Source organism: Coregonus clupeaformis, unplaced genomic scaffold (genome assembly GCF_020615455.1).
Source record: "Coregonus clupeaformis isolate EN_2021a unplaced genomic scaffold, ASM2061545v1 scaf0875, whole genome shotgun sequence".
Taxonomy (NCBI): Eukaryota; Metazoa; Chordata; class Actinopteri; order Salmoniformes; family Salmonidae; genus Coregonus; species Coregonus clupeaformis.
Window position 1 is genome coordinate 150,664 of NW_025534329.1, and position 27,374 is coordinate 178,037.

The 27,374-nt window shown below is 43.9% G+C and overlaps 1 protein-coding gene across 1 annotated transcript in view; it reads left to right on the forward strand.

Annotated features, from left to right (window-relative positions):
• Nucleotides 1-27,374, forward strand: part of LOC123485863 (amyloid-beta A4 precursor protein-binding family A member 2-like) — a 92,807-nt gene that overhangs the window by 61,600 nt on the left and 3,833 nt on the right. Inside the window, 11 exon segments of the mRNA XM_045216971.1 lie at nt 8,787-10,226; nt 12,216-12,296; nt 14,267-14,306; nt 16,972-17,117; nt 20,930-20,965; nt 22,306-22,392; nt 23,766-23,951; nt 25,369-25,548; nt 25,924-26,136; nt 26,580-26,622; nt 26,625-26,698. Coding sequence (XP_045072906.1) covers nt 8,808-10,226; nt 12,216-12,296; nt 14,267-14,306; nt 16,972-17,117; nt 20,930-20,965; nt 22,306-22,392; nt 23,766-23,951; nt 25,369-25,548; nt 25,924-26,136; nt 26,580-26,622; nt 26,625-26,698 — 2,505 coding nt within the window. The 5' untranslated portion in view covers nt 8,787-8,807.

The following is a 27,374-nucleotide window of genomic DNA, read 5'->3' on the forward strand; positions in this document are numbered from 1 at the left end:
TATTGAGGCATTTGTCAGCTAAACAAGGAAGGTGTCACAGACTATTTTGAAGCTGTAGCTCATCCACAGATATACATTCAGTAAGTCTCTTCATGTGAGGAAGCCAGTGAGTGCTCCTCCCCAGCTGAGTCTCTCTCAAATCACTCTATTGAGATGTGGCACGGAGTCTGAGCACTGAGCGAACCGAGCTCTGCAGGAGAGGGTTCATCTCTCGGGGACCAAAACATCCCCCTGCTTATCACACTCTCACTTGTTCAGTTTTCTGTTCATTACCAGTTGATTGGCTTATTTGTGTCCTACATTCCCTTTCAGGACTGTGTCCGTTCGCTTTTAGTCGTCTGGGTACTGGTAGCTAATACTGTACCAGGGAGAAGGGGTTCACAGTGAAATGGTGGTGCAGGGACTGATAGTGACTATATGGATCCATGTATTATAATTATATTATGACTGAATCTCAGTGTGCTATGCTTTAACCTTGATGAGCCAGTGGCAGGGTGAAATGAGTGTGTCTCAGTTTGTACCATCACCATGCCCTGAGGATGCTGCAGTAATCATGTAGGTCCACCTCTGCACTGGGACCTCAGCTGGTTCACACTAATGATAGCTTTCTCTCTATCGCCTGCAGCAAGTTGTGTGCCTGACTGGAACAACTCAAGGCCCAGACAAAGGGCTCTACATTGAACACACACACTAACTAGTGCTGCAGAAGAGAAAGACCACTCTTCCCTCAGCACGCCTACTTTGCTCCCTGTGTATATATGGGAATATTCCACTGACTTAATTATAGTCTACTATAAATCTAAATGTGTTTTATTGATATCAGTCAATCCAAGATTTCACCTGGAGTGAAAACAATTCAAGGAAAAGCATACGAACGTAGTAAAGTAGTAAAACAATAACCATGGACGCCAACTGTATGTAATGATGGTGCAGGGAAATGCAGGGACCATACAGTTCCTATCAGACATCTGTCTATAGATGCTGTCTGGGATAATTGGCCTTCAAGGAGTTTTCACTCCATCAGGTGCTGTGTGGCACCTGTTGTTTTATTCATATCGCTTACCCAAACAAATATATTCTCCTGCCTTAGGGAAGAGGGGTGGGGGACAACAGGGTTCTTCTTCTCTCTCTCTCTCATTTACCTCTCCTCTCTCTCCTCTCCCCTCCCTGGCTTCTGTAAAGGAGATGAAACGAGGGCTGTTCCCATTCCACACAGGCATGGAGGTGCATTAAATCCTCAGTTAATAGTATTACATCTCTGCCTGTTAAATTGAAATCATGCATCATAGCACTGCAGTCTGATGGGATGTGCAGGAGGCCCTGTGTTGGGGATCTAAATAAATATCTGCATGTGCCTAGGAATAGGGCAGCTTTTAACAAGGCACACCAAACTATCCGTTTTTCATAATACTGTAAATATTGAAGGAGACACATCTCCTGTTAAACTAACAGTAGGAATCATTACGGTGGTAGAAAGGAGTAATGATGTACAGTGAGGGGGGAAAAAGTATTTGATCCCCTGCTGATTTTGTACGTTGCCCACTGACAAAGACATGATCAGTCTATAATGTTAATGGTAGGTTTATTTGAACAGTGAGAGACAGAATAACAACAAGAAAATCCAGAATAACAACAAAAATCCAGAAAACGCATGTCAAAAATGTTATAAATTGATTTGCATTTTAATGAGGGAAATAAGTACCTACTCATTTAAGACTCTCAGGAGCAATTCCCCGATTCCATTTGATTTTTATCTCTGTTATTCTGCTCATATCATACAGTATGTAACATCCTTTTGTAGGTGCACAAAGCCTTGTACTTGAACCGCTTTGAAACTCCCCAGTAATACACGTAATCTAAAACCTTTTAACACCTCTGTCTCGTTGTGCTGTAAGAGAGAGTGGACTCCGCTGGGATTGACAACAATAGTCTCCATCATATAGACAATTTAGTTGTGTGCAACTATGGGGAAAAGAAGACATGGTTGGCTTAGATTATTGACACCATGTAAAGTATATTTTGTCTCCAATGTTTATTGAAAACATAAGTACATTTGCACAATGAGCACTTGTTGTCTCTCAAATACATCGTTACAGCTGTTGGTTAGCTAGCTAGTGAATTTTTGCCATATTAGCATAGACGTGACATCAGTTAAAACACCTCAAAACAAGACATGGGTATCAAGAACAAGATAAAACTAGATGAAACGAGCCACCTACGATTCATCACATTATTATTATCCAAAAGAAGACAGAGATACAGACATTGACATTCATTGTAGTGTTGAATGGGATTGAAAATTTCGGGGACAAAACAAAACTTAACTCACATATACAAAAAGAAAAGGAAAAATTCCTATTAGTTGGTACATATTACAAGAAGACAGCATATACAGTACCAGTCAAAAGTTTGGACACACCTACTCATTCGCGGGTTTTTCTTTATTTTTACGATTTTCTACATTGTAGAATAATAGTGAAGACATCAAAACCATGAAATAACACTAATGGAATCATGTAGTAACCAAAAAAGTGTTAACAAATCAAAATATATTTTATATTTGAGATTCTTCGAATAGCCACCCTTTGCCTTGATGACAGCTTTGCACACTCTTGGCATTCTCTCAACCAGCTTCTGGAATGCAGGCTATTTGAAGAATCTCAAATATAAAATATATATTGATTTTTGTAAAACATTGGACTTCTATTGGAGGTATTGTATCGAATCTTTTCCATATGCATTACATTCCCTAAATCCCGTAACCACATTTCAAAGGTAGATACAGTCTCCGGATCACCACCTCAAGCTGAACCTTGGCAAGACGGAGCTGCTCTTCCTCCCGGGGAAGGACTGCCCGTTCCATGATCTCGCCATCACGGTTGACAACTCCGTTGTGTCCTCCTCCCAGAGTGCGAAGAGCCTTGGCGTGACCCTGGACAACACCCTGTCGTTCTCCGCTAACATCAAGGCGGTGACCCGATCATGTAGGTTCATGCTCTACAACATTCGGAGAGTACGACCCTGCCTTACACAGGAAGCGGCACAGGTCCTAATCCAGGCACTTGTCATCTCCCGTCTGGATTACTGCAACTCGCTGTTGGCTGGGCTCCCTACCTGTGCCATTAAACCCCTACAACTCATCCAGAATGCCGCAGCCCGTCTGTTGTTCAACCTTCCCAAGTTCTCTCACGTCACCCCGCTCCTCCGCACACTCCACTGGCTTCCAGTTGAAGCTCGCATCTGCTACAAGACCATGGTGCTTGCCTACGGAGCTGTGAGGGGAACGGCACCTCCGTACCTTCAGGCTCTGATCAGTCCCTACACCCAAACGAGGGCATTGCATTCATCCACCTCTGGCCTGCTGGCTCCCCTACCTCTGCAGAAGCACAGTTCACGCTCAGCCCAGTCAAAACTGTTCGCTGCTCTGGCACCCCAATGGTGGAACAAGCTCCCTCACGACGCCAGGACAGCGGAGTCACTCACCACCTTCCGGAGACATTTGAAACCCCACCTCTTTAAGGAATACCTGGGATAGGATAAAGTAATCCTTCTACCCCCCCCAAAAAAAAAGAAAAAAAACATTGTAAAGTGGTTATCCCACTGGCTATAAGGTGAATGCACCAATTTGTAAGTCGCTCTGGATAAGAGCGTCTGCTAAATGACGTAAATGTAAATGTAAATGTCTCCAATTTCCAAAATTGCAATATGAGCCTTTTGGCTAATAGAGTACAAAGAGAGACAGCCTTCCCTTCCTGGTTATTCCCAACTGTACCAAACAGAGCCATCAATGGGTCTGGGTCTATAACTCTTTCAAAGGCTTTAGATAAGTAGTCAAAAATGAGAGCCCAGTAAACATGTAACTTAGGACATGTCCAAAATAAGTGGGTCAAAGTCCCCTCATCCTGCTTCCACCTCTCACACAGTGGTTGAACCTTTGAGTAATGTAACCTGTGTATCACCATTCACTGGACTGTGTGGTTTATATTCCTGAGAGCTTCTACCCAGTCCTCATCTGAGATATCTGAACCAAGTTCCTGCTCCCAAGCCCTTTTAATAGTGTCTGTGGTTACCTCTATGTGGGCCTGTAGCACATCATAAAGTCTAGAGACCGACCCTTTTGAATGGGGTTTGACAAGGATAAGGCTATCTAATGTAGGATTATTTGGCTTAATGTCATACTGTGGGCTTCTTGTCATTGTTGCTAGCTATCTGGCCATCTAGAATCACAACAACACACTGCCATCTGCCCCATTGAAGGGTGCGCATTGTTTTCGTGACGTTGTCAGCTAACCCGTCTATAGACACTTACATTTTTTTGGCTGTCTGTTGGTCATACTTTACCCTATACAGAACTGTGGTGTGTGAGACTGATCTTTGAACATGATCCTGTCATGTGTGGAGTGGAGTTTCTACAGTGGATGTTGATCAATAATCTGATAGGTTTCTCTATTGCAATGTGAGCAAGATGCAGTGGCAGTTGAAAGGACAGAGAAAACACACTGCAGCTTGTTTGGAAAGGAAGTGATTAAGCCATCCTATTGGGGTTTACAAAGGAGGCGTTTTATATATCTAATCAAACAAGCGCTAAAGTGCAATTACTAGCATGATTAGGGCCAATTAGTTGGGATCCATTTCACTGTTGTTGCCTGCAATACGATATAGGGGCTGCCAATGCCACTGTGTCTCTGTTAACACCAGTCTTGTTTTCATTTTGTCTGTACTGTACATCCAGCAAACTATAGGCTCATTTAAATAAATCCAGTAGAATATAAACATTATTGTTTCCTTGTTGTCAAGTTAAGTAATAGAATGGTTGGGCTGCTGTGAAAGAAACGGATAAACCTCCTTCACAGGTAGATACAGTAAGTCATATTATGAAAAACATGGGCATGGACAGTAGTTGTGTTACACAAAGATACAGCATAAGCTCCAAATCACCCGGGAACAGCCATAGAGAAACCACTTTGATATTCCTCTTTTGACATACATATTAGAATGTCCTAATTATAGGAAGCACATGGGAGAAAACATCTCTATTGGACTGTAGTGCTGTTTTTATGAGCTTTCTAGTCATTTCCTCACTGTGATGCTCATAGTCACTATTCTCATTAAGGCTGCTTGTTCAAAAAGTACCAACTGTGATTTGTACCAGGGTTTAGTCGTCAGGCCTGTCACATGTTTTACTGCAATCAGATGAGAGAGACTTGGGACTTGGACACAGTAGGCATGTGGCACTGGCTGGTGTCAGGATTCACATTGACATGGTTTATGTGTCGTTCAGAGGAGGATATCTTTGTGAGAGTAGATGTCTAGGGGAAAATGTTGTTCGCTATGCAGATCGTTCTGCATTATATTTCATTTTGAATTAGGGGTATACCAGGGGACAGAATACACATTTCCCTGAACAGGTAGGACAGATGTATTATGTATTTGTTGTGATAGGTCATCATTCACATGGTAATATATTCAAATTCAATAAAAGCTGTAATTCAAACAGCTCAGCTCAAACAAAGCAGAATTTGGGAAAGCTATTTGGGGACTGGGAGGATTGAATGATTCACACCTCAGCAATTCTATTGATAGGTAGGTAGACACACAGACACTCTGCACATACAAAATAGATACAGGCAGACAGAATACATTGAAGGAGAGGTAAAACATACACACTCTTGGTAGAAATCTTCAGTCAACAGTAAAAAAAGAGGGGTGGATTTATTCAAAACCAAACAAAGAGGAAGTGAAAGGTCATTGGTACCAATGGGAGGCAGTTACTCTTAGCTACCAATAATTCCCCATTGGGAGTGGGCAAGGCAGGGCTGGCTGCTAGAAGATACTGAAAATAATAGAGGGAGGAGGAGGAGGAAGGAGGAGCGTAGAGGAGAGCAGCTGGTGGGGGATGGGGTAAGGCAGGGCTACACGCCTGTATCACTACAACACTACTACTGCTCAGGACCAGAGACAGAGGTAGGACATATAGTTACATGCCTTATTATTATTGCCCTGTATGAGTCTCTGCAAGTCAGATATCTACAGCATGTGTCGTTTTCACATTTCCTATTGTACCCACTATAACGATAGAATGCTGGGTTGAATGGGGAATCATGTGTTCTGTATATGTGTGACTGTGTATGTGTGCTTCTGGAGCTCTACCTAGGGCACCCCTAGACACAGCCTCCTGACGGACAGGGAGATGGGGAGAGGGCCTCTGCCTCTCTGTGGATGCTGGATTGAGGGATAATTAGCCTTTGCAATCACCGGTGATGGAAAACGTAATTATGGGCAGAGAGAGAGAGAGAAGAGGGGCCAGTTGTTAGTGGCAACTGGTGGAGATGAGACAGGCGGAACTAACGTAGAGGAGAGGAGGAGAGAAAGTGGGACACAAGGTTCCCTCGCTCTCTCTTTTAAATCGCAGTATTTTAATACTCATCTAATGTTTTTGTGCTGGCACTCGTCTTCCCAGCCTTGTGTGTGTGCGTCCTCTATTAATGGCTTCTCACATGATTTATACCATCCCTTCACTGTTTGATAGCTTTTTAATGAGATTGTTGAATTTGTTTAGGGGCCTGCGTGCGGAAGCACCAGAAATACCCCAACATAATCTCTCCCTGCTCGCCTCGTGGCCGCACCCTAACAATGATTCTAGCAATCTGAATTAGGAGAATGATCCCAATCTCCCAGGCGAGCCATTATCCACCCTGCTGTGTGCAGATCAATACCAGCCCAGATACTCTGGGAGACTGAACATCTCGCCAATCTCTCCCGATGTTAGGAGTGAATATTCACAGGCCTCTGTGTAGAGATGACCTCCGTTTGAGTATGGATCGTATGACTGTCAGAGTCCAGTTAGCTTAAGGTAAAGGCAGGCTCCCTCTTTGTTTCATTCTCTTGCCTCAGACGTTTGTCCGCGGGCCAAACAGAACTCAATGCAAAGCGCTGTATTGAGCAGAGTTCTGTGTTGTGTCAAGGCTAATGCAGTAGTGCTAAGTAAGCACTTAAGTGTGGGTAAGCTACTCGAGAACCTGTCTGACTCAATAGCAGTAATTGATCAGGTCTTTCAGTGGTGAAGAGATCCTGTGTCCAGTCCCAGGTTGAGAGAAAGAGAGAGAGGGGTTTGTGTTCAGCAGGGGAATCAATGTGCATCAGCCTTTTGTAAAGGCATGGATGCTATGTTAGGATGAGTTAGAGCTAACTTAGAGATATGCACAGAGCCACAGACTCTTTGTTTTGTCAGACTAGTTATCCTGATCATTACCACAGTGAGATGCACATTATGTTTGTTTGGAACTGTGTTTCCATACTGAGCTCAATGCGACTACAATGCTAGTTGTAATATGCTGGGGACTCCTGGGGGTAGATGTGGTTTCACATGAGGTGTGTATGTGGTTAAAAGCCTTTAATATTTTTTATTGTATTCTTTTGTAAAAATTTTTAGGGGATATATTAGCTTTGATATTGCAGATAGCTTGTGGCTGCCATCAATGTAATTGTCTGCATTATTTCCAATCCCCCATATATATATTTTTTGTAAATACATACATTTATATGAAATATATATTTAAAAAATATATATATTTTACTTTATTATTTTCCCCTAACCCTACCACCCCTCCCCGAATCGAAGTGAACTAATGGACAACAACACTTAGGTTTCTACTTCCAGCTTATACATACTATATACATTTTACGGACACAGTATATTTTTACAATAGTTATCTTTTGTTTGTTTTTAGTCCCATCCTTCAGCTACCCTCAACCCCTCCCATCTATCTCTGAAGACCATCCAGTTTTGATTTCTATTTGCCATATATTTTTCAACTTTGCTATGGTGTTTTACAAAAGTTCTGAACCTTTCTATTCTCATAATTTCTAAAGATTGTAAATTAAAAATAAACATTTTTGCTAAGAGTATTATTACATTATTTATCGATTGAATATGACTTTTCAAATCACCCAGCAGTGTTATTTGCAGTGTTAGCTCCAGTTAAATGTTGCAATTCTTCAGCCATTCCTGAACCTGCGACCAAAAACAAGCTACATATGGACAGTACCAAAACAAATAATCGAATGATTCTGTCTCTTCGCAGCAAAATCTGCAGAGCTGGGATGGTTGTATCCTCCATTTATATAACATTCTATTGATTGCAAGAATTTTGTATAATAATTTAAATTGAAAAAAAAAAAAGTTTTGAATCCGGCATCATTTTGTGTATCAGTTCATAATCCATGTGCTATGGAATCGGAACATCAAAAATCTCTTCCCAACCATTTTGCAATCTATATGGCACAGCTGTCAATTTTTGGTCCTTAAATGAAACTGGTATCCTTTTTTATTTATCACAATTTTCTTTAACCAACTTTGGTCTTTAATGCAGGGCCGACAGACAAGTTCCTTACTTTCTCCCCCTTCCACTTGCCTATTCAATTTTTGCAGTAATGCTGCAATTAGTTGGTTGTAATTTTGGGTAGAGCGGTGGTTAAAAGCACTGGTTCCCTCACTATGTCTTTCTGTTGTGATGAGGAAAAGGTAAATATCCTCCGTGCCTTTCCTTCCTAGCTGTCAGTCATAGTGCATCTCTAATTGGCCCAAACAGGTTTTCACAGTAGGACAACACAGTGGTCACTGTGTCTAAAAGGCTCACTCACTGGGGGAGGGGGGCTGCATAACACTTACAAAACTGTATCTTTATAGCCTTCCTGTACTGTATTTCATTGAAATGTTATTTGTGATGATTGTACTGTGGCAGTATAGCTCTAATGGTGTGGTTCTGTCTTTCTGCATTCTGTAGGACTGAGGACAGTTGAGATGCATGGCCTGTAAGCAGCCAGTGCCAGCGATGGCTCATAGGAAGAGGCCAGGGACCAGTGGCTCCAGCTGCAGCATGGTGGAGCCCCCCGCCCGGCCGCCCTGCCCCGCCGCCTACCCCCCAGAGCAGCACAGCCAGGACCATGAGGAGGGGCCTGGGGAGGGGGAGGAGGAGGAGGAGGAGGAGGTCCACTACTGCCGCCAGCAGGGCCTGAAGCCAGAGCTGACGGACAGCCGGCCGGCCACACCTACTACACCGGAGCCGGAACACGAGCATGAACACAGCCATGACCACGATCACCCAGACTGCCAGGACCATGATGACCACAGTCACAGCGACGACCATGCAGAGTGCCATGGCCACGACCACGAGCATGCAGACTGTCATGGTCACGATCACGGTCACAGTCACGACGATGTAGACTGCCATGACCACGACCATGGCCATGTCCAGAGTCACATCAATGACCACGACCATGCAGGCTGCCAAGGCCACCGCCACGACCACGCTGACAGCCTGGACGGAGACTCCAGCTCTGACTATGTAAACAACACCTCAGAGGAGGAGGACTATGATGAAGGTCTGCCGGAGGAGGACGAGGGCGTCACCTACTACATCCGCTATTGCCCTGAGGATGACAGCTACCTGGAGGGCAGCATGGACTGCAATGAGGCCGAGGCTGACTATACCGCCAGCACCGTGCAGCACGTCCGGGCTGAGCCGCCGGCCGACACAGACGAGTGCCAGGAGGCGGTGGAGGAGTGGGTGGAGGGAGAAGGGGGGGTGGAGGTGGGAGAGGTGCGCTGTGAGGTGGTGGAGCAGGACCCAGATGAACAGATCTACGACGGGCGGCCGGAGCCCATCCTGGACCACCACCCTCACCCCGCCGCCATCCTGCATGAGTCCCCCGCACCCACAGAGGAGGAAGAAGAGGAGCGGGAGGAGTACCTTCCTAACGATGAGGAGGTGGTAGAGGAGGAGAGAGCTGGGGTTGGCTACACTGGGGACTGCTATGCGCCAGAGGAGGACAATGGGAACTCTGTGGTTCACGTACCGCGGTCTCCATACCGTGGCCGTAAGGTGGTAGTGGAGGGGGAGACGGGGGAGGAGACGGGGGAGGAGGACATTGACCAGATAGTGGCAGAGATCAAGATGAGTATGAGCATGGGTAGCCTGAGCAGTGGTGGGACTGACCAGAGCCCTGAGGAGCTGGTGCAAGACAGTGCACCCAGTGATTACCACCCTCCTGAGGCCCATGCCAAGCCTGAGCCTGCCCCCTACACCCCAACCCCACACCGCCACGACAGCAGACCCAAGTCCCTCAACCTCCCCTCCACACGGCACAACAACCCTGATCTCCAGAGGGGCTTCAAGGTTCGCTCCCGCACCCCTGAGGAGCGACAGCGGTGGGCTCAAGAACAGGTGAGAGGGAGAGGCCATTTTGATGGGTATTTTATACACACGCTCATTGAATCTACTCTATTGAAATGATGTGAATGAAAAGTCAGGCATACAGTTTAGGTGATGTGTTGAGAAGGTTGTCAGAATATAAGTCCAACGTTTAATCTCTCTTCCACATTTTACAGGGAGATCAAGGGCAGAGTGATCAAAGTTATTTTCAGACTTCATTTTTCCGATTCAAACACTAATCTCCTGGATAAACATGACTTGGGTTTTTAATCGTCTAGATTTTGGGGCATTTACCAAAGTATCCATTTTAAAAGGACTAAACCAACCCTTAAACCATGGTCCTCCTTCTTTACACTTTACCTTAGTGGGGGATGGTCCAATGCCCTCAGGGAGAGATCTGTATAGAGTAACGTTATACATTAAAGGTCAAATCGGGGTTGCTTATATTTGTCCTGTTTCACACACGTACAAGTGTGTAACCTGTACAGTGTGTGGTGAAATGGAAATGTTTTTTTTGCATATCCCAGTCCCCCTGAGACACCCTTGGAGAGTGGGGTCACGGCATGTGTTTAATACACAAGATGTACGGTCAGGTTATGTTCAGATTCTGGAGCAGACCTATGCCATTGGAACTGATTAAAACAAGATTTGTGATAGGGAGATATTTATTATGTGTGAGGTGGTTGACAGGCAGGTTATTGCATTGTAGCTATAGTGTAGCTAGTGAGACCCTTCCCTTCCCCCAGCTGGAGACCCATCCCCCAGCCACAGCCAGACACCTTGAGCTCCCCTCTCCATCTCCCACGCCCACTGCCCTCATTCAGATCCAGACTGTTCTTGTATTCCACACACACACACACACACACACACACACAAACACACACACACACACACACACACACACACACACGCACACACACACGCACACACACACACACACACACAATCACACACACACACACACACACACACACACACACACACACACACACACACACACACACACATAGCCTCTTCCTGTCCTCCCCCAAGCCGCTCTCTGAGTCCTACCATGCTCTCCCCAGCCCAGCCAGATGGTGAGGTGAGGGAGAGCCTATGTGTGCCCTGCGGTATGGGGACGGCAGCATGCTGATACACACCTGCTCCATTGTGTGGATGTGTGTTATGCATAACAGTGTGTATGGTTGTGTGTGTCTGTGTGTGTTCTCTTTACTGTGTTGTTGGAGAGAAGTGGGACATGCCACATAACTGGATTATATTGGAAGCAAGCACATATTGTGCAGAACAGTCACTGACAACCAAAATAAAAATCTACTGCCCAGGTTAAATTCGGTGACTGTTTGTGATTTTACGCAGCAGTTGTAAATGTTTTGCAAAATGCTTTCAGTGTTCAGGTACTGTGTTTAAGTCTCACTGAAGTGTTTGAAAACATCAGATTCAGGCTGGATACTTCCTCCTTCCTCAGGGCAGATATTTGTTTTATCCTGTCAAACAACAAATGGAAATGATTATTAATTAATTACTGTTTGCTCAAGCTGATGTGTAGATGTTGAATATTAATCAGGATTTATGATTGTGCTGTTGCTGTAAATAGAAGGATTGTTGAATTATGTTAATATGAAATTAGAGCAATTTCATAATCTTTAATTTCGTAATCTTTATCATGCTTTGCTTTACCATGCTTTGCAAAGTAAATGTGAACTGTCATGACTATAGCGGTACTCAAACACTATTATGTTGTGTGTGTAATTCAGAGAAATACGTGTTACTGAACTCAATTCATGTCTAATAATAGCATGACCATATTTTTTTTTCATTACACCTACTCTCTTTTCTCCGACCCATAGAGAAATGTACCGGACTGTATTACTAATGTATGTTAGCTGTAGCTCCGTAAGGGACCGGCCCTTTTTTTTTCATTTCTACTGTCTGCTTGGAAATGTACTATTAACTCTCTGTTGCCCGCTGGTCCCTGTTTAACCCCTGGTTTAACCCCCACAGATGACAAACGGTGCAGAGCAGCCCAGGAAACAGCAGCGCTCTGACCTCAACGTGCCGCTGGAGAACAACAATGTCCTGGAGGTAAACTGTCTCTGTCTGGACCTGTCTCGTCTGAGGCAGCAGTCCAAACTCATTGTGACAGATGATATTATGTGGAATACATAGGATTACCGTCCTGTGCTTGCCTTCAGAGCCCGTGTCATGGGTGTGAAGGGATTTTCTTCTGATTATTATCATACAGATTATTTATCATCAAATCAAATCAAGCTTTATTTATACAGCACATTTCAGACATGGAATGCAACACAATGTGCTTTACAGGAAAAAACTTATAAAAAACAATTCAAATAAAAGCTGAAATATGTAATACACAACAAACATAAGATAAATAACAAAATAACAAACTGAACAACTAAAAAGCACCCTAAGGAAAAGCAAAGCTAAAAATATGTGTTTTAAGATCTCTTTTAAACATGTCCACAGTTTCGGCCCCCCTCAGGTTCTCTGGCAGGCTGTTCCAGAGGCTGGGGGCATAATAACTAAAGGCTGCCTCTCCATGCCTCTTGGTCCTAGGCTTTGGGATAGTTAAAAGGCCAGTCCCATAGGATTTATGAGAATCAATTAACTGTGTTTATGAATTAATGAAGTCCCTGTCTCCAGCTAACACAGTGTGGTTGTCCAGTTTGCTTAAGGAAATCACCACTGTTATTAATGTGGACATTTCTCTCAGGGACATTCTGTACAATGCTGCTATCCTCCTCCCCCACTTCCATTGCTCTGAAAGGAAGGGAATTGGCTGTGCCCTTTTTTGACTCAGCAGTCAAACCACTGGTTGGGAGCAGCAAGCTGTGTGTTTACATCAGGGAAAACCACTCAACCTTGACCTGACTGTTGAAATGACGCTCAGAGACACAGCCCTTTCTGCTCTGAACAACCTCCATAAGAGCCCTCTCCTCTGCCCAACCCAGACTTGACTGATCATCCTAACATGGTTTTGTCCGGCCAGGCTTTCATTCACACGACAGCACTAAGCCTGGAGAGCACAGCCGAACTGCAGAGCGAGGCACATCTTCACTTTAAAGGTTGTCTAGTATGATACGGAAGCATTTAAGTATCGGCAAAGCAACAGCTGGGTGTATATTTGCGGGAGGCCACTATAGCATAAGTGTACCAACATATACTAGGATGTTGTTTCCCTTTAAGTTATCAAGTGGATTGATAGTGCTCCTGGGCCTTCCTCACAGACTGTAATGAACGGCCACTCATATTTCAGCCTGGACCCTCCATTTGAGTGGCATGTCTTTCAAGTGATGGCCATAACTCAGAGTGCTTTAATGTGTGGCTATATCATGCAGAGCTCTGTAGAAGTATTGATATACAGTAGTGTTTCACATCTGAAGATTTAGGCATGTCATGACCTTGCATGTTAACATGGACCACTGTTTACAATCAGGTCGATGCCATGAAGTTGTACTTCCTTTGATCTGTACTATACACTCTTAGAATTTTTTTTCTCAAAAGGGTTGTTTGGCTGTCCCCGTAGGATAACCCTTTTTGGTTCCAGGTAGAACCATTTTTGCTTCCAGGTAGGACCCTTTTGAGTTCCATGTAGAACTCTCTGTGGAAAGGCTTCTACATGGAACCCAAAAGGGTTCTACCTGGAACCAAAAAGGGTTCTTCAAAGGGTTATCCTATGGAGACAGCCGAAGAACCCTTTTAGGTTCTAGATAGCACCTTTTTTTTCGAAGAGTGTAGCACACTTCTATGTATTCAGTTTTTGCATCGTTTCTTACATTTTCTTCCTTATCTGTTCATGAATAGGGTTTGTATCAATTTCATAGGCTACTTTGAACTGATGTTCAAAAATGCTTCATCTTCTTTGATAGAATGAAGCTTTTGGTGTTTGTTGGTCTGTTGTCTGTTGTTTGTTGTGGAAGCCAAAAGCCTTGCAGAGTGGCGGTTTTCCTTTGAGTTTCATGAAATGAGATAATGCATATTTCATTCTGTTTCACTACTTCAGAGAGTTCAATCAAGACTTTGTGTTTTTCAGGGAAACAAAGAAAGCTGCATCTTTCCCCAGCTTTGTTGATGGTAAGCTACCTCTACATTTGTTTCATTTAACTCTGTCTCATAACTACTCCAGATGTTTCAATATGTTGAGGATGAAATCAAAATACAAAATGCATCAAATTCATCAAATTCACAACATCCAAAACAGATATTCCCTGTAAGAGGCTTATATCACTTTGGGTGCAGGGATCTGCTCATTCCAAGGATATTAGATTTATCTCTCTAATACAAGCGCCTTAATAACCACTCAAAATCTAGTTGCAAAATGACAGATCGTGGCGTATTAACGAGAGAAAATATGAGCTTGCAGCTGTTGCATGCGATCAACATGTTATTATGAGAGAGAGCGAGAGAGAGAGCGAGAGAGAGAGAGAGAGAGAGAGAGAGAGAGAGAGAGAGAGAGAGAGAGAGAGAGATCAACAGATGAATGAGTCTGCATTTGAAAATGAAGACGAATTATCATATTCATTTTTCACTATCTTTATTTGGGCAATTTACTTGAGAGCCATCATGTCAGACATGTCAGTGAGTTACTCGTCAATGTGGGAGAGCTACAGTGGGGAAAAAAAGTATTTAGTCAGCCACCAATTGTGCAAGTTCTCCCACTTAAAAAGATGAGAGAGGCCTGTAATTTTCATCATAGGTACACGTCAACTATGACAGACAAAATGAGATTTTTTTTCTCCAGAAAATCACATTGTAGGATTTGTAATGAATTTATTTGCAAATTATGGTGGAAAATAAGTATTTGGTCAATAACAAAAGTTTCTCAATACTTTGTTATATACCCTTTGTTGGCAATGACACAGGTCAAACGTTTTCTGTAAGTCTTCACAAGGTTTTCACACACTGTTGCTGGTATTTTGGCCCATTCCTCCATGCAGATCTCCTCTAGAGCAGTGATGTTTTGGGGCTGTCGCTGGGCAACACGGACTTTCAACTCCCTCCAAAGATTTTCTATGGGGTTGAGATCTGGAGACTGGCTAGGCCACTCCAGGACCTTGAAATGCTTCTTATGAAGCCACTCCTTCGTTGCCCGGGCGGTGTGTTTGGGATCATTGTCATGCTGAAAGACCCAGCCACGTTTCATCTTCAATGCCCTTGCTGATGGAAGGAGGTTTTCACTCAAAATCTCACGATACATGGCCCCATTCATTCTTTTCCTTTACACGGATCAGTCGTCCTGGTCCCTTTGCAGAAAAACAGCCCCAAAGCATGATGTTTCCACCCCCCATGCTTCACAATAGGTATGGTGTTCTTTGGATGCAACATCAGCATTCTTTGTCCTCCAAACACGACTGAGTTGAGTTTTTACCAAAAAGTTATATTTTGGTTTCATCTGACCATATGACATTCTCCCAATCCTCTTCTGGATCATCCAAATGCACTCTAGCAAACTTCAGACGGGCCTGGACATGTACTGGCTTAAGCAGGGGGGACACGTCTGGCACTGCAGGATTTGAGTCCCTGGCGGCGTAGTGTGTTACTGATGGTAGGCTTTGTTACTTTGGTCCCAGCTCTCTGCAGGTCATTCACTAGGTCCCCCCGTGTGGTTCTGGGATTTTTGCTCACCGTTCTTGTGATCATTTTGACCCCACGGGGTGAGATCTTGCGTGGAGCCCCAGATCGAGGGAGATTATCAGTGGTCTTGTATGTCTTACATTTCCTAATAATTGCTCCCACAGTTGATTTCTTCAAACCAAGCTGCTTACCTATTGCAGATTCAGTCTTCCCAGCCTGGTGCAGGTCTACAATTTTGTTTCTGGTGTTTCTTTGGTCTTGGCCATAGTGGAGTTTGGAGTGTGACTGTTTGAGGTTGTGGACAGGTGCCTTTTATACTGATAACAAGTTCAAACAAGTGCCATTAATACAGGTAACGAGTGGAGGACAGAGGAGCCTCTTAAAGAAGAAGTTACAGGTCTGTGAGAGCCAGAAATCTTGCTTGTTTGTAGGTGACCAAATACTTATTTTCCACCATAATTTGCAAATAAATTCATTAAAAATCCTACAATGTGATTTTCTGGAGAAAAAAAAATCTCAATTTGTCTGTCATAGTTGACGTGTACCTATGATGAAAATTACAGGCCTCTCTCATATTTTTTAAGTGGGAGAACTTGCACAATTGGTGGCTGACTAAATACTTTTTTTCCCCCACTGTATATCTAAGCAGGCCAATCCCAGGCCTCTGTGTATGTTTGGTTCGAGATGTTTTCAAGGCATTCTTCGCCAGGCCCCTCTCACCACTGGGCAGCGAACGGCAGGGCCTAATCTTCCTGGAGGCTGAGCTGTTTCTTTCTTTCACTCTCTCTGATATCATGACAGTGCATTGTATCCCCTCAGTGGATGTCACAGAGTCCACATCTACATATCACACGGGCACATTGATCCCCTGTGCCTCTCTCAGCTCCCCTTCCCACCCGTGGACATTTTACTGCTCAAGCCTCCCACCATGATTGTTTCTCTGCATAATACCCAACAGCTACAGAATTGCAGTGTTTGATTTATTGAAATTGTACATACAGAAGGCTACCAATACTCATACGTATATGACCTTTCATCTCAGAGCTTAACTAGAATAACACAGAGATTTCTTTGTTTTGCAAAATAAATATGATCTAATAGCGTTTTATCTTCTCCTGCTCCTTCATTTCTCTGTCCATCCCTTCTCCCTGTCTCTCTCTGTCAGTTCCAGGGCCCTGTGAGCCAGAAGATCTTATTGATGGCATCATCTTTGCTGCTAACTACCTGGGCTCCACCCAGCTGCTCTCTGAGAGGAACCCGTCCAAGAACATCCGCATGATGCAGGCCCAGGAGGCTGTCAGCCGGGTCAAGGTACGGACAGACAGCAGACAGGCCTTCCATCACACACACGCACGCACACACACACACACACACACACACACACACACACACACACACACACACACACACACACACACACACACACACACACACACACACACTGCACCACCCATTTCAAATCCCTTCCTCCCTTCTTTTCATTTGAATGTTGTTTTGATCTTGTATGTTTTCACAGTGACTCTAGGAACCATTTTGGAAGATTCAGAGTGAGGTTGTCAGATGTGTTTGTTTACACCCCAGGAGACAGTGTCCAATCTAGTAGGATTATTGCTACTGTAATGTAGGATGCAGTGGTACTGTGTAATCATGTTCCTCCCCAGTGGGTTAGTTTACAGTCCTTTAGCTCTGTTTACAACCCACTGTTTTATTTTTATACGGTCAGGATTTAATGATGCCCTATAGAGGGAACAACCCCTTAAGGTATTCATCAATATTATTTGATCTTTCTAGTTATAGTATATCTGAATAAACTTTATATTCATGTTTCAGGCATATAGAAAAACCTGATGGAGACATCAAAGCTTATACAGTGTATTGACATAACTGCTGGAAACCTTTTTAATTAGTGCTCTAAATGGAACCTCTTGCTGTAGATAGTCTGCAATCTGGGCAGACAGATATAACAGTTTTATAAATGGAGTTAAAATGTGAGTGCAAGATGCTGGTCTTTTTAATTAAAGTGAGGTCCAGATTGGCCTATTAAATCCACATGGACATCAATACTGTTTACCTCCCCAGTCAGAGCAGTTTGAGATTTGGCCAGAATTAGCAGTCCATTAGGGCTTCAGTTGGGCCAGATTGGGGTAAAGCACGTGTCACATGGTGTTGGTAATGGATTGCTGGAACACAGAGGTTATGTTTCCCCTTCCATTTCCGCCCCCTTTTCTACATTTCTTCTCTGCTATGAATACTGATGGGGAGCAGCCAGAGAGGATGGCCATATTCAAAACAGACTCAGCCACTGTGCATTTCAATCACTTCACTACTGGTTGGCTTTCAACTAGCTCTAGAGTTATAATTGCTTTTGGCAGTCTAGCTTTTGACATTTTCCCTCAGTCTGATAACAGTATGATCACAAATATAGTATTTGCACGGTATGTATTCCCATGCAGTGAAATGTGTATGTTTTTGAATGAGTTCATGTGTGCTGACAATGTATTCTTGAGACCATAGACAAGGAGACTCTGTACATGATTTTGGGAGCTATACCTATTGGATAAAAGAAAATACAACCTAAGATGAAACACCAAATGTTCATAAGCTGTCCAGGCACAATACATTTCCTCTCCCTCTCATGAAAACATGGGCTGGCCTGTATCATTAATGTTTTATAACCTAACTCACAGTGGTCCACTGGCACTCAGCTGGGATCTACTTTTAGAAACATCCACCTGTGGCAAGGCCAGCCAGTCACTGCAGAGCAGAGATGGGTGTGTGTGTTAGCTCAGTGGGTCAGATTGGCCCACAGCTCTGTGTGACACAGTGGCACACTCTCCTGTCCAGCAGCAGTCTGCTTCAGCAGGCACAAGACTGGGGCAGGTGACCCTCCCATCTGAGCAGCTGCCAGCTTTCCTTTGGGAAAAGCTGGCAGCTTTTGGAGGGATATTTGTCTTGAAGGCACCTGCCTTTCTTCCACTGCTGCTGGGATCTGGCTCCATCCATCCCAGTGAAAAGAAATCCAATCTGTCCTTCCATTCTCTCGCTACCATCCAAGGCCTTTGAAGTTGAAACCATGGCAACACTTAACTGCAAGTTGTTGTTTTTTATGTTGGCTGTTCAGCTGTGGAGGAGGCCATCGGAAAGCATGCCACTTGTCCTCTGTAGCTCAGCTGGTAGAGCACGGCGCTTGTAACGCCAAGGTAGTGGGTTCGATCCCCGGGACCACCCATACACAAACATTTATGCACGCATGACTGTAAGTCGCTTTGGATAAAAGCGTCTGCTAAATGGCATATTATTTATTATTATTATTCTCTCCCATTTGTACATTTTAGTCATTTAGCAGATGCTCTTATCCAGAGCGACTTACAGTTAGTGAGTGCATACATTTTTCATACTGGCCCCCCGTGGGAAACGAACCCACAACCCTGGCGTTGCAAGCACCATGCTCTACCAACTGAGCTACAGGGGACCTTTCTGAAGAGGAACTGCAGATGATGTGTCTCTCCACAGATGAATTGGCCATATTTCACTCTGGAGGCAGGGGATTGGGCTCTTTTATGTTTTGGTAGCTACCATTTCTTCACACACCAACCCCTTAACACTGTGACTGGGCATGGTGCTCTGTGCTGCCTGCCTCTACCATTTTATGGTTCTCAGATCTTAGCCACTCCAACACCAACAACAACCCACACACAGCTTAATTACACTGCTGTCCTCAATATTTAGTCCAAAGCTACAGAGAATGAAGTGAGCCTTTACAAACACAAAAAAAACATAACATTGCAGGTAAATAGCACAGCGTCTTATGTTTTATTTATGCAAATCTTTTTTGGCATGCAACCCTCATTTTGATGTAATATTTATGCAGCTTCATCGCCCACTCCCTTTTCTGCCTGCCTTGATTTGCTGCAGTGGATGTAGCTGGATGTAGCTGGAGGACTCAGATGTCTGCCTTGCATTAGGAGGGCTGAAGCTGGAGGAGTAAATGTGTTACAAACAACCCAGGATTATCCCTGTAGGCCATTCTCTGCTTTGCTTCCCATACAAACACAAATAAACTGACTAGTTGCAGCACGCAAACATCCAACTTGCTCGACCGTCTGAGAGGCAAGATCATGCCCTCTGCTCTATCTCTCAGCACATTGTGAAGCGTAGAGAGAGCACTGACCCTTCCTCTGCTCCTGACTGGCTGGCTTGCAGAGAGCTGTGGCACCAACTCCCTCAGGCAGCCAAGGAACAGAGTCTATCTGACTGATAATGGATGGGACTGGAAACAGATCAACCAGTTTCAGCTCAGGGCTCACAAACACAAACAGAGGTCCTTTATGTGTCTGGACTTCACTACACCCTCCTTCTGGTCCTGTGCAGTCGACATACAGCGTTAAGGTCTTTTTGTGGCGCTCAGTGTTGGGAGAGGGAAAGGGGGATACCTAGTCAGTTGCACAACTGAATGCATTCAACCAAAACAGAGAGGTGTGAGATTAACTGAATCTGAATCTTAACTGAATTAACTGAATCTGAATCTGTGTTTGTCTGTGTTTTCTGGTCAGCCACCCTACAGTAGGTTTCTCAATGTGTTGTTTTTAGACCATTTGAAAACCACTCAGTCACCAACTGTCAGTTTTGACATCTCATTTCTCTAGGGGGATGGTGACTGATGTCAATACAGGACTAAATCATTGCGTTGCCTTAAATTACATGTCAAGTCATCTCAGGATGCTGGGCTCTGCTGTAATTCCTCACCATGTTCTGCAAGAATGTGTTGTGGACAGGAAGGGTATGCCAAGCATGTCTTGCCTTGACTTGATCCTGAAGCCCTTTGATAGAGTATTTGCATATGCTACTGAAGTTCCCTTTTTTACTTTGATATAAAGGTATGGTATCAACTCATTTTTGCATGTCTTTATGATTTGCTGTATTCAAAAGAGCAGTTGAATTTGTTTCTGCAGAACACAGCTGTGCCACCGCTCCTCTCCCTTTCAGAGCAGTGACACACCTGCTGTTTGGTTTAGTTATTGTCTCTTACTTTCTTTTACTTTCTTTATTTCCTGCCCTCTGTTTTTGCCGCTCCTCCTGTCCCGTGTCTGACGACCCTGTTCTGTCCCAACGACTCCTCCCAGAGGGTTCAGAAGGCTGCCAAAATCAAGAAAAAGGCGGTGTGTAAAACAATCTGATCTGATAAGAACAGAGAAAAGGGACACCTTGACTCCACCATCACCCTCCGGCTCCCTGTTCCATCTGTGTGTACTGTCTGTCTGTCTCACCCTGACACACTCTGAGCCGTGGAGTGTGAGGATGTGACTAGAATCATGATGAGAATCTCCATATCCCACTCCATCTGATTACCCAGCATGCATTACTGAGAGGCTGGACTGTGCGAACTCTGGGAACATCCTATCCCTGCAGCTTGTACTCTGAAAAACAGAGCCAGCAAACATTTAATCCATTGATGATATTGATGATGTAAAGAAATATTCTAGCCTACACAGAATTACTACAAATTATAATTAATACTATTAGACATATCATCAAATAAATTGCTCCCCAGCTGTTTCATTATATAGTACATATTTTAAAAACATGTATATTATGCTCCTCATTATACACACATAACCTCTTAGTTAATTAACCTAAATCAAACGTGATTGAATTAATACGCAGTGCGTGGTGATTAGCGTGAATGCAATCCACATGCCTGGGACTGGCATTCACACACATCCGGCAGCTCCTAATGGCTTAGCTAGCACTGCTATGTTGCTCCTACTCTCATCTGTTCCAACTCTCAACACACCAACATCATGTCAGACCTATTGATGTAAAGCCCCAGAGCCAATCGGGTCCCTCTATGACTATATGACCAGCCCTCACTGCTGCTGCCTCAAATCCCTTCCACTCTGCTCTGATCTGGATGCTGGCCCTGTCTGTCACTGAGATTACTGTTTTTGATTCCACATGTATTCCATGCAGTCATGCATGCACAATCACATTACCATTTATCATGAAAATGAATATTATGAATCACTTAGCCAAGTTCCCATTGTAAAGGTACAGTAGCCTACAGAGACCCATTTTGTGTGGAACAATGTGAGCATGACCACCACTCAATAAACAACAACAACATCCTATGGCAATGCTACGAACCAATCCTTTAGGAGATATCAATGTTAATTCAGATTATGAAATGGAATATGAATGTACATTTTATGGCTGATCTCTATGGGTGTAGCTATAGTCCAGCACTGACTGAACACCTACTGTAGGCTCGCCAGGAGTCTGCCGGGGCCCAACCTATAACATCATTGCATGATTTATGAAATAGCTTTAAAACTGCTCTCAACTGGAGATGAAAGAGTGCAGCTTCTTAACCGAGGCCCCTGGTGAGCTCTCCCCAGTCCTCAGCCCCCAGCCAGGGTGCTTACAGAATGGGCACCAGGGCCGCTCTCTCCTGCCACAGGGGGGACTCTGACACACCTGTCTCTCTCTTGTCTCCGTCCAGAGCCCAGAGGGGGACGCACACACACTGACAGAGGTGGACCTCTTCATCTCCACCCAGAGGATCAAAGTGCTCAACGCAGACACACAGGTGAGTAGAGGTCCTGACTCCAGCCTTAACAGGACCAATCAAATGTAGTGGGGCCATAGACACGCAACTCCTCTCAGTGTCTTTTGTGACAGATTTTGATGATCATTTATTGATTTAATCTTTTTTATCTGATCTCCCTCTGAGAGAGGATAAAAAAAAAAAAATGTTAAAGCCAGAAAGCCTCTATGGACAGCTGTCAATAAAGTGGGACTTAGCAGTAAGATGAAAGCTAGTTTTAAACACTTTGTATCCCAACCCATTTGATTCCCAACCCATTTGATTCCCAACCCATTTGATTCCCAACCCAATCCATATGCAATATTAATTTGTCAGAAATCATCTCAACTCCAAAGCCAAATTGTTTAGCACACATATGCTTGACACATAACTTTGAACAGTAATGCAGTTATAAATTAGGTACAGTGTAGCACTTTACTCTTGATGTCACGCCTTAATGTCGTATGGGAACCTATGGGAAACAAGATTGTCCAATGTGTGAGGGTCAGCCGCAGTGTTAACAGTGATGTCTCTGGTGTAGAGTGCCAGCTGACTGACTGTGAACAGAATGTGTGTCCCTGTCGTTGAGTTGCAGTCCTACTGAACAGAACAGCAGTGTGTGGGCTGGCTGCCTGGCAGAGCCTACTGTAACGTGCTGCAATGCAGTGTCTCTCCACTCCACTCCCTGCCTGGCACAAGGCTACCTACTTCCCGCAACCATCAAGATGGCAAAAGTCTGGATTTATGGGGCTCTGTTGGTAGCAACACAATGTCATTTTCATGTGATTTTTCTTATTGACTATACCAATTGTACCATTTCCTAGATGGAATAATGTAATATTTCATACCCACTAAGAACATTTGTGCCGCGTATAAAAATGTAAGAGCGATCCTATTGAATAATATTTTTAAATAATCTCCAAACGTGCCTTGGTTCAGTCCCTGCTGTCTGTGTGTACCAGAGGGAATGAGAACATTTGAGAACATCAGATTGATTAGAGCTGTGATTTCCATGCCTGGCCTGCTACGGAGCATATGGGCTAAATGGAAATGCATGGATTTCTGCCACACTGCTGAGGCTGCTCACCATGAGAAAGGTGAAAGGCTGTGGGCACAGCATGCACAGACAAATTGGATCATTAATTCTGCTGACGGACTAATTATGTTTTGCTGAAGAGCGTGCAGGACAGAGCTGAGCATTCCTGCTCCTTGTTGGTCATGTTCCGCACTACCAGACACTCATGTGAAGATAAACACCTTGTCATACTTCGTCTGAAGCTTAAAAAACACACAATGTGTTTATTTTACTCTAAGCGTCAATTGTAATACACAATATACTAGTTGTTCATTGTTTGTTGCTGTGGTTGCATACACAGGAAACTATGATGGACAACGCCCTGCGCACCATCTCCTACATAGCTGACATTGGGAACATTGTGGTGCTGATGGCGAGGCGCCGCATGCCCCGCACAGCCTCCCAGGACTGCATCGAGACCACACCTGGAGCCCCAGAGGCCAAGAAACAGTACAAGATGATCTGCCACGTCTTTGAGTCTGAGGACGTAAGTGTCTGTGTGTCTGTGATCTATCCCTTGAGGCTATAATCGAATGGTACAATGTCCTGAACTGGAGGACTAGGATCAGGACCAGGTGAAAGGTTATGCACAGGACATGTTTCTAAATGTAGAAGTCATGTGTTGTGACTGATTCAGAGATTAGTCACAACACATTATGAATGACATGTTCGCCTCCCCTAGCCAGCGTGCGTCTGCCCCTGCATTGCAGTTGTCCCTCTCTATCTCTCTATGTCTAATTAGCTGCTGTGGCATAAAGGACAGTCTGTCTGAGTGTTAACACATGAGTCATTTAGCCTCAGCTCAGAAGGGACGATTATACATTTCAATTATGCCTCTCCCAACAGTGTCTTATTACTTTATACCTATGACAAGGTAGGCTTGATCCTGGGTATACTGGTCTGGATAAGGGCAGCTACTGCCTTTACTGTCTCCATTCGTTATGGGCAGGAGCATTAATGGAGTTTCCCCATGGTTAGGGGTAAGGAGTGGGACAATATTATGGGATTCTTAAAACTCAAATAGCAGGTTATTTATATTGGCCCCCTGTCCCTCGGTCAGTGCAGAGACGTTGCCAATGTGTGATATGCTGTCTGTCACAGTAATATTGCCAATTTTCAGCCACACCACAGTCCAGGATGTGCTTCATGTGTCTATCAAAGCCCAGCATGCGGTTGGATGTCAGTTTGTTAACAGGGCAACCACAGCTTGCTTCCTTCCTTAGGAAACATATAATTCCCTAAAACAGCCTGAGGGGAAGTAGGAGGTAAATATAGGGAATTATAAGGAAACTATATGTGAGAGAAACATCCCTAATATCTAATGATATGCAATTAGATTACTCCCCTTTTCTTCTCCTCTTTAGATCAGCTTTTTACAATCAATACCTTTGCCATTTTAGACAAAAAATGAAGCAATCATTGCACCAATGCTATAGGCTTCATGATGCTCATTGCTTTGGCTGTGCGAACATGTTTTGGTCCATTTATATGGTTTTATTAAATGATGCCAGGACAGAAGCTAGTTGTCAGTAATGAAGACATGGCAAATAGGTTTTGACATTTAAATTAAATGTTTATTGGACCTCATATAGTACTTGGCAACAGTGAAGCAATTCCACTGTTGTCTTATGTGCTTTGATTCATACCACATAAATGAATATTGATCTGCATCCCCCAGTTGCTCTGTGATGTGATTCTCCCCATTGCTGTCACTATGACAGTGTATTGGCAGTGTATTGCTTCTCTGCCAAATGCATAGCTGGTTTTATTCATAGCTGGTTTTATTCATAGAAATATAATTACTAGAAGGGAAAAAGCATCTCAGACCACAGCAATTTGACTCTAACACTCATGGGTAAATTCTATTTTCATGGCCTTATCCTCTCTTCTCATTGGCTCTTCAGGCCCAGCTCATAGCCCAGTCGATTGGGCAGTCATTTAGCGTGGCCTACCAGGAGTTCCTGAGGGCCAACGGCATCAACCCAGAGGACCTGAGTCAGAAGGAGTACAGTGACATCATCAACACGCAGGAGATGTACAACGATGACCTCATCCACTTCTCCAACTCTGAGAACTGCAAAGAGGTTTGGCTCTCATTTAACTGTATGAGGTAACTGTATAATGGTTCCTCAGCTGCACTGTACAATCCACTTCTCTGAGTACTTTTTGATGCTCAGTCAGTGCCCTCTTACATAGGATTAAAGAGTGTGATGAGCAGTGAGGCAGTCTAGTTCTGTGGAAGTACTGCACATGGACTGAGCCAATTACCAGAGAAGCTGACAGTGGTCTTATACCCATCTGGCCCTCCTTCTTCCGCACGTTGTTTCTGTTCTTCCGTTACACCATTATATTTCTCGATGATTAATTTTTCTCCTGCCCACAATCGCTTTGACTAGAGGCACTCATCACTCTCTCTCGCTCTCTCTTTCTCTTTCTCTCGCTATTGGCTGGCTCCACAGCTGCAGCTGGAGAAGCATAAGGGAGAGATCCTGGGCGTGGTCATAGTGGAGTCTGGCTGGGGCTCCATCCTGCCCACGGTCATCCTGGCCAACATGATGAACGGTGGGCCGGCCGCCCGCTCCGGGAAGCTCAGCATCGGAGACCAGATCATGTCCATCAACAACACCAGCCTGGTAGGGCTGCCGCTCGCCACCTGTCAGGGAATCATCAAGGTACATGGACAGGGCCAGAGTTCTAGGAAGAGTCATTCAATCAAATCAAATCACATTTTATTTGTCACATGCGCCGAATACAACAGGTGTAGACCTTACCGTGAAATGCTTACTTATAAGCCCTTAACCAACAATGCAGTTTTAAGAAAATAGAGTTAAGAAAATATTTACTAAATAAACTAAAGTAAAAAAATACAAATACAATAAGTTACACAATAAAATAACAATAATGAGGCTATACACAGGCGGTACCGGTACCGAGTCAATGTGTGTGGGTACAGGTATAAATTTGTGGTTATTATGGTGACATTACATTAATTGTGTAACACTACATGAATTCTGTAATTTGATCATAATTATAATGTAAAATAATCCACTGACTAAACCCAGTGGAGGTTGCAGGATGTCCTCTGCTCTGTCTGACCACTGTGTTTGTCCATCAGGGCCTGAAGAACCAGGTGCAGGTGAAGCTGAACATTGTGAGCTGTCCCCTGTCACCACCGTGCTCATCAAGAGGCCAGACCTCAAGTACCAGCTGGGCTTCAGCGTCCAGAATGGGATTGTAAGTACAATCAGATCAGGCACCACCACTTAGCCCTGTGTGCAATGTCAAACTATGAACACAGTGCCGTAGTGTTTTCATTCAAGTCATCACTCAACAGCAAAAGGCCTTGACCACTCTTCTTTTGTCTGTTTTTGGAATACTGTGTTCTCATGCGTAGGTTGAATAACACAGGCTGTGACTGGTTGAAAAACGAGATTCTGTACTATATCAATGTCTTTGTCTAATGAAACTTCAGTTCCCTCAGGAGGATTTCAGCTGACATGAGTTGAATAGGAGAAGACAGCACTGTAAATTATTAAAAGCTTTTTTCTTTATCTCCTTTCAGCTGGTACAGTCATATCTCTAAAGAAACCAATTCTGAGGAAAATAATATTGTATCAAATAATATGACAAGCTGTTAGCCTATAGGTCTGTGCGTACAGTATGTGATTTCATCATGAGCTTTACATGCTTTGATATAAAAAAACATGTTGCTCACACATGTATTTTAGTGTGTTCGTCATACCACTTTATTCAAGTCTGCATATTCAAGTTATCCTCTGTAACACATTGCTTCTTTGACACAAATTGTCAACTCCTTAGAGCAATATTTATGTAGTCTGACAATATCCCTTTAAAATCCTGTTACATTTTTTTCCAGATGCAATTACTGTTTTATCTCTTGTGGCTATCA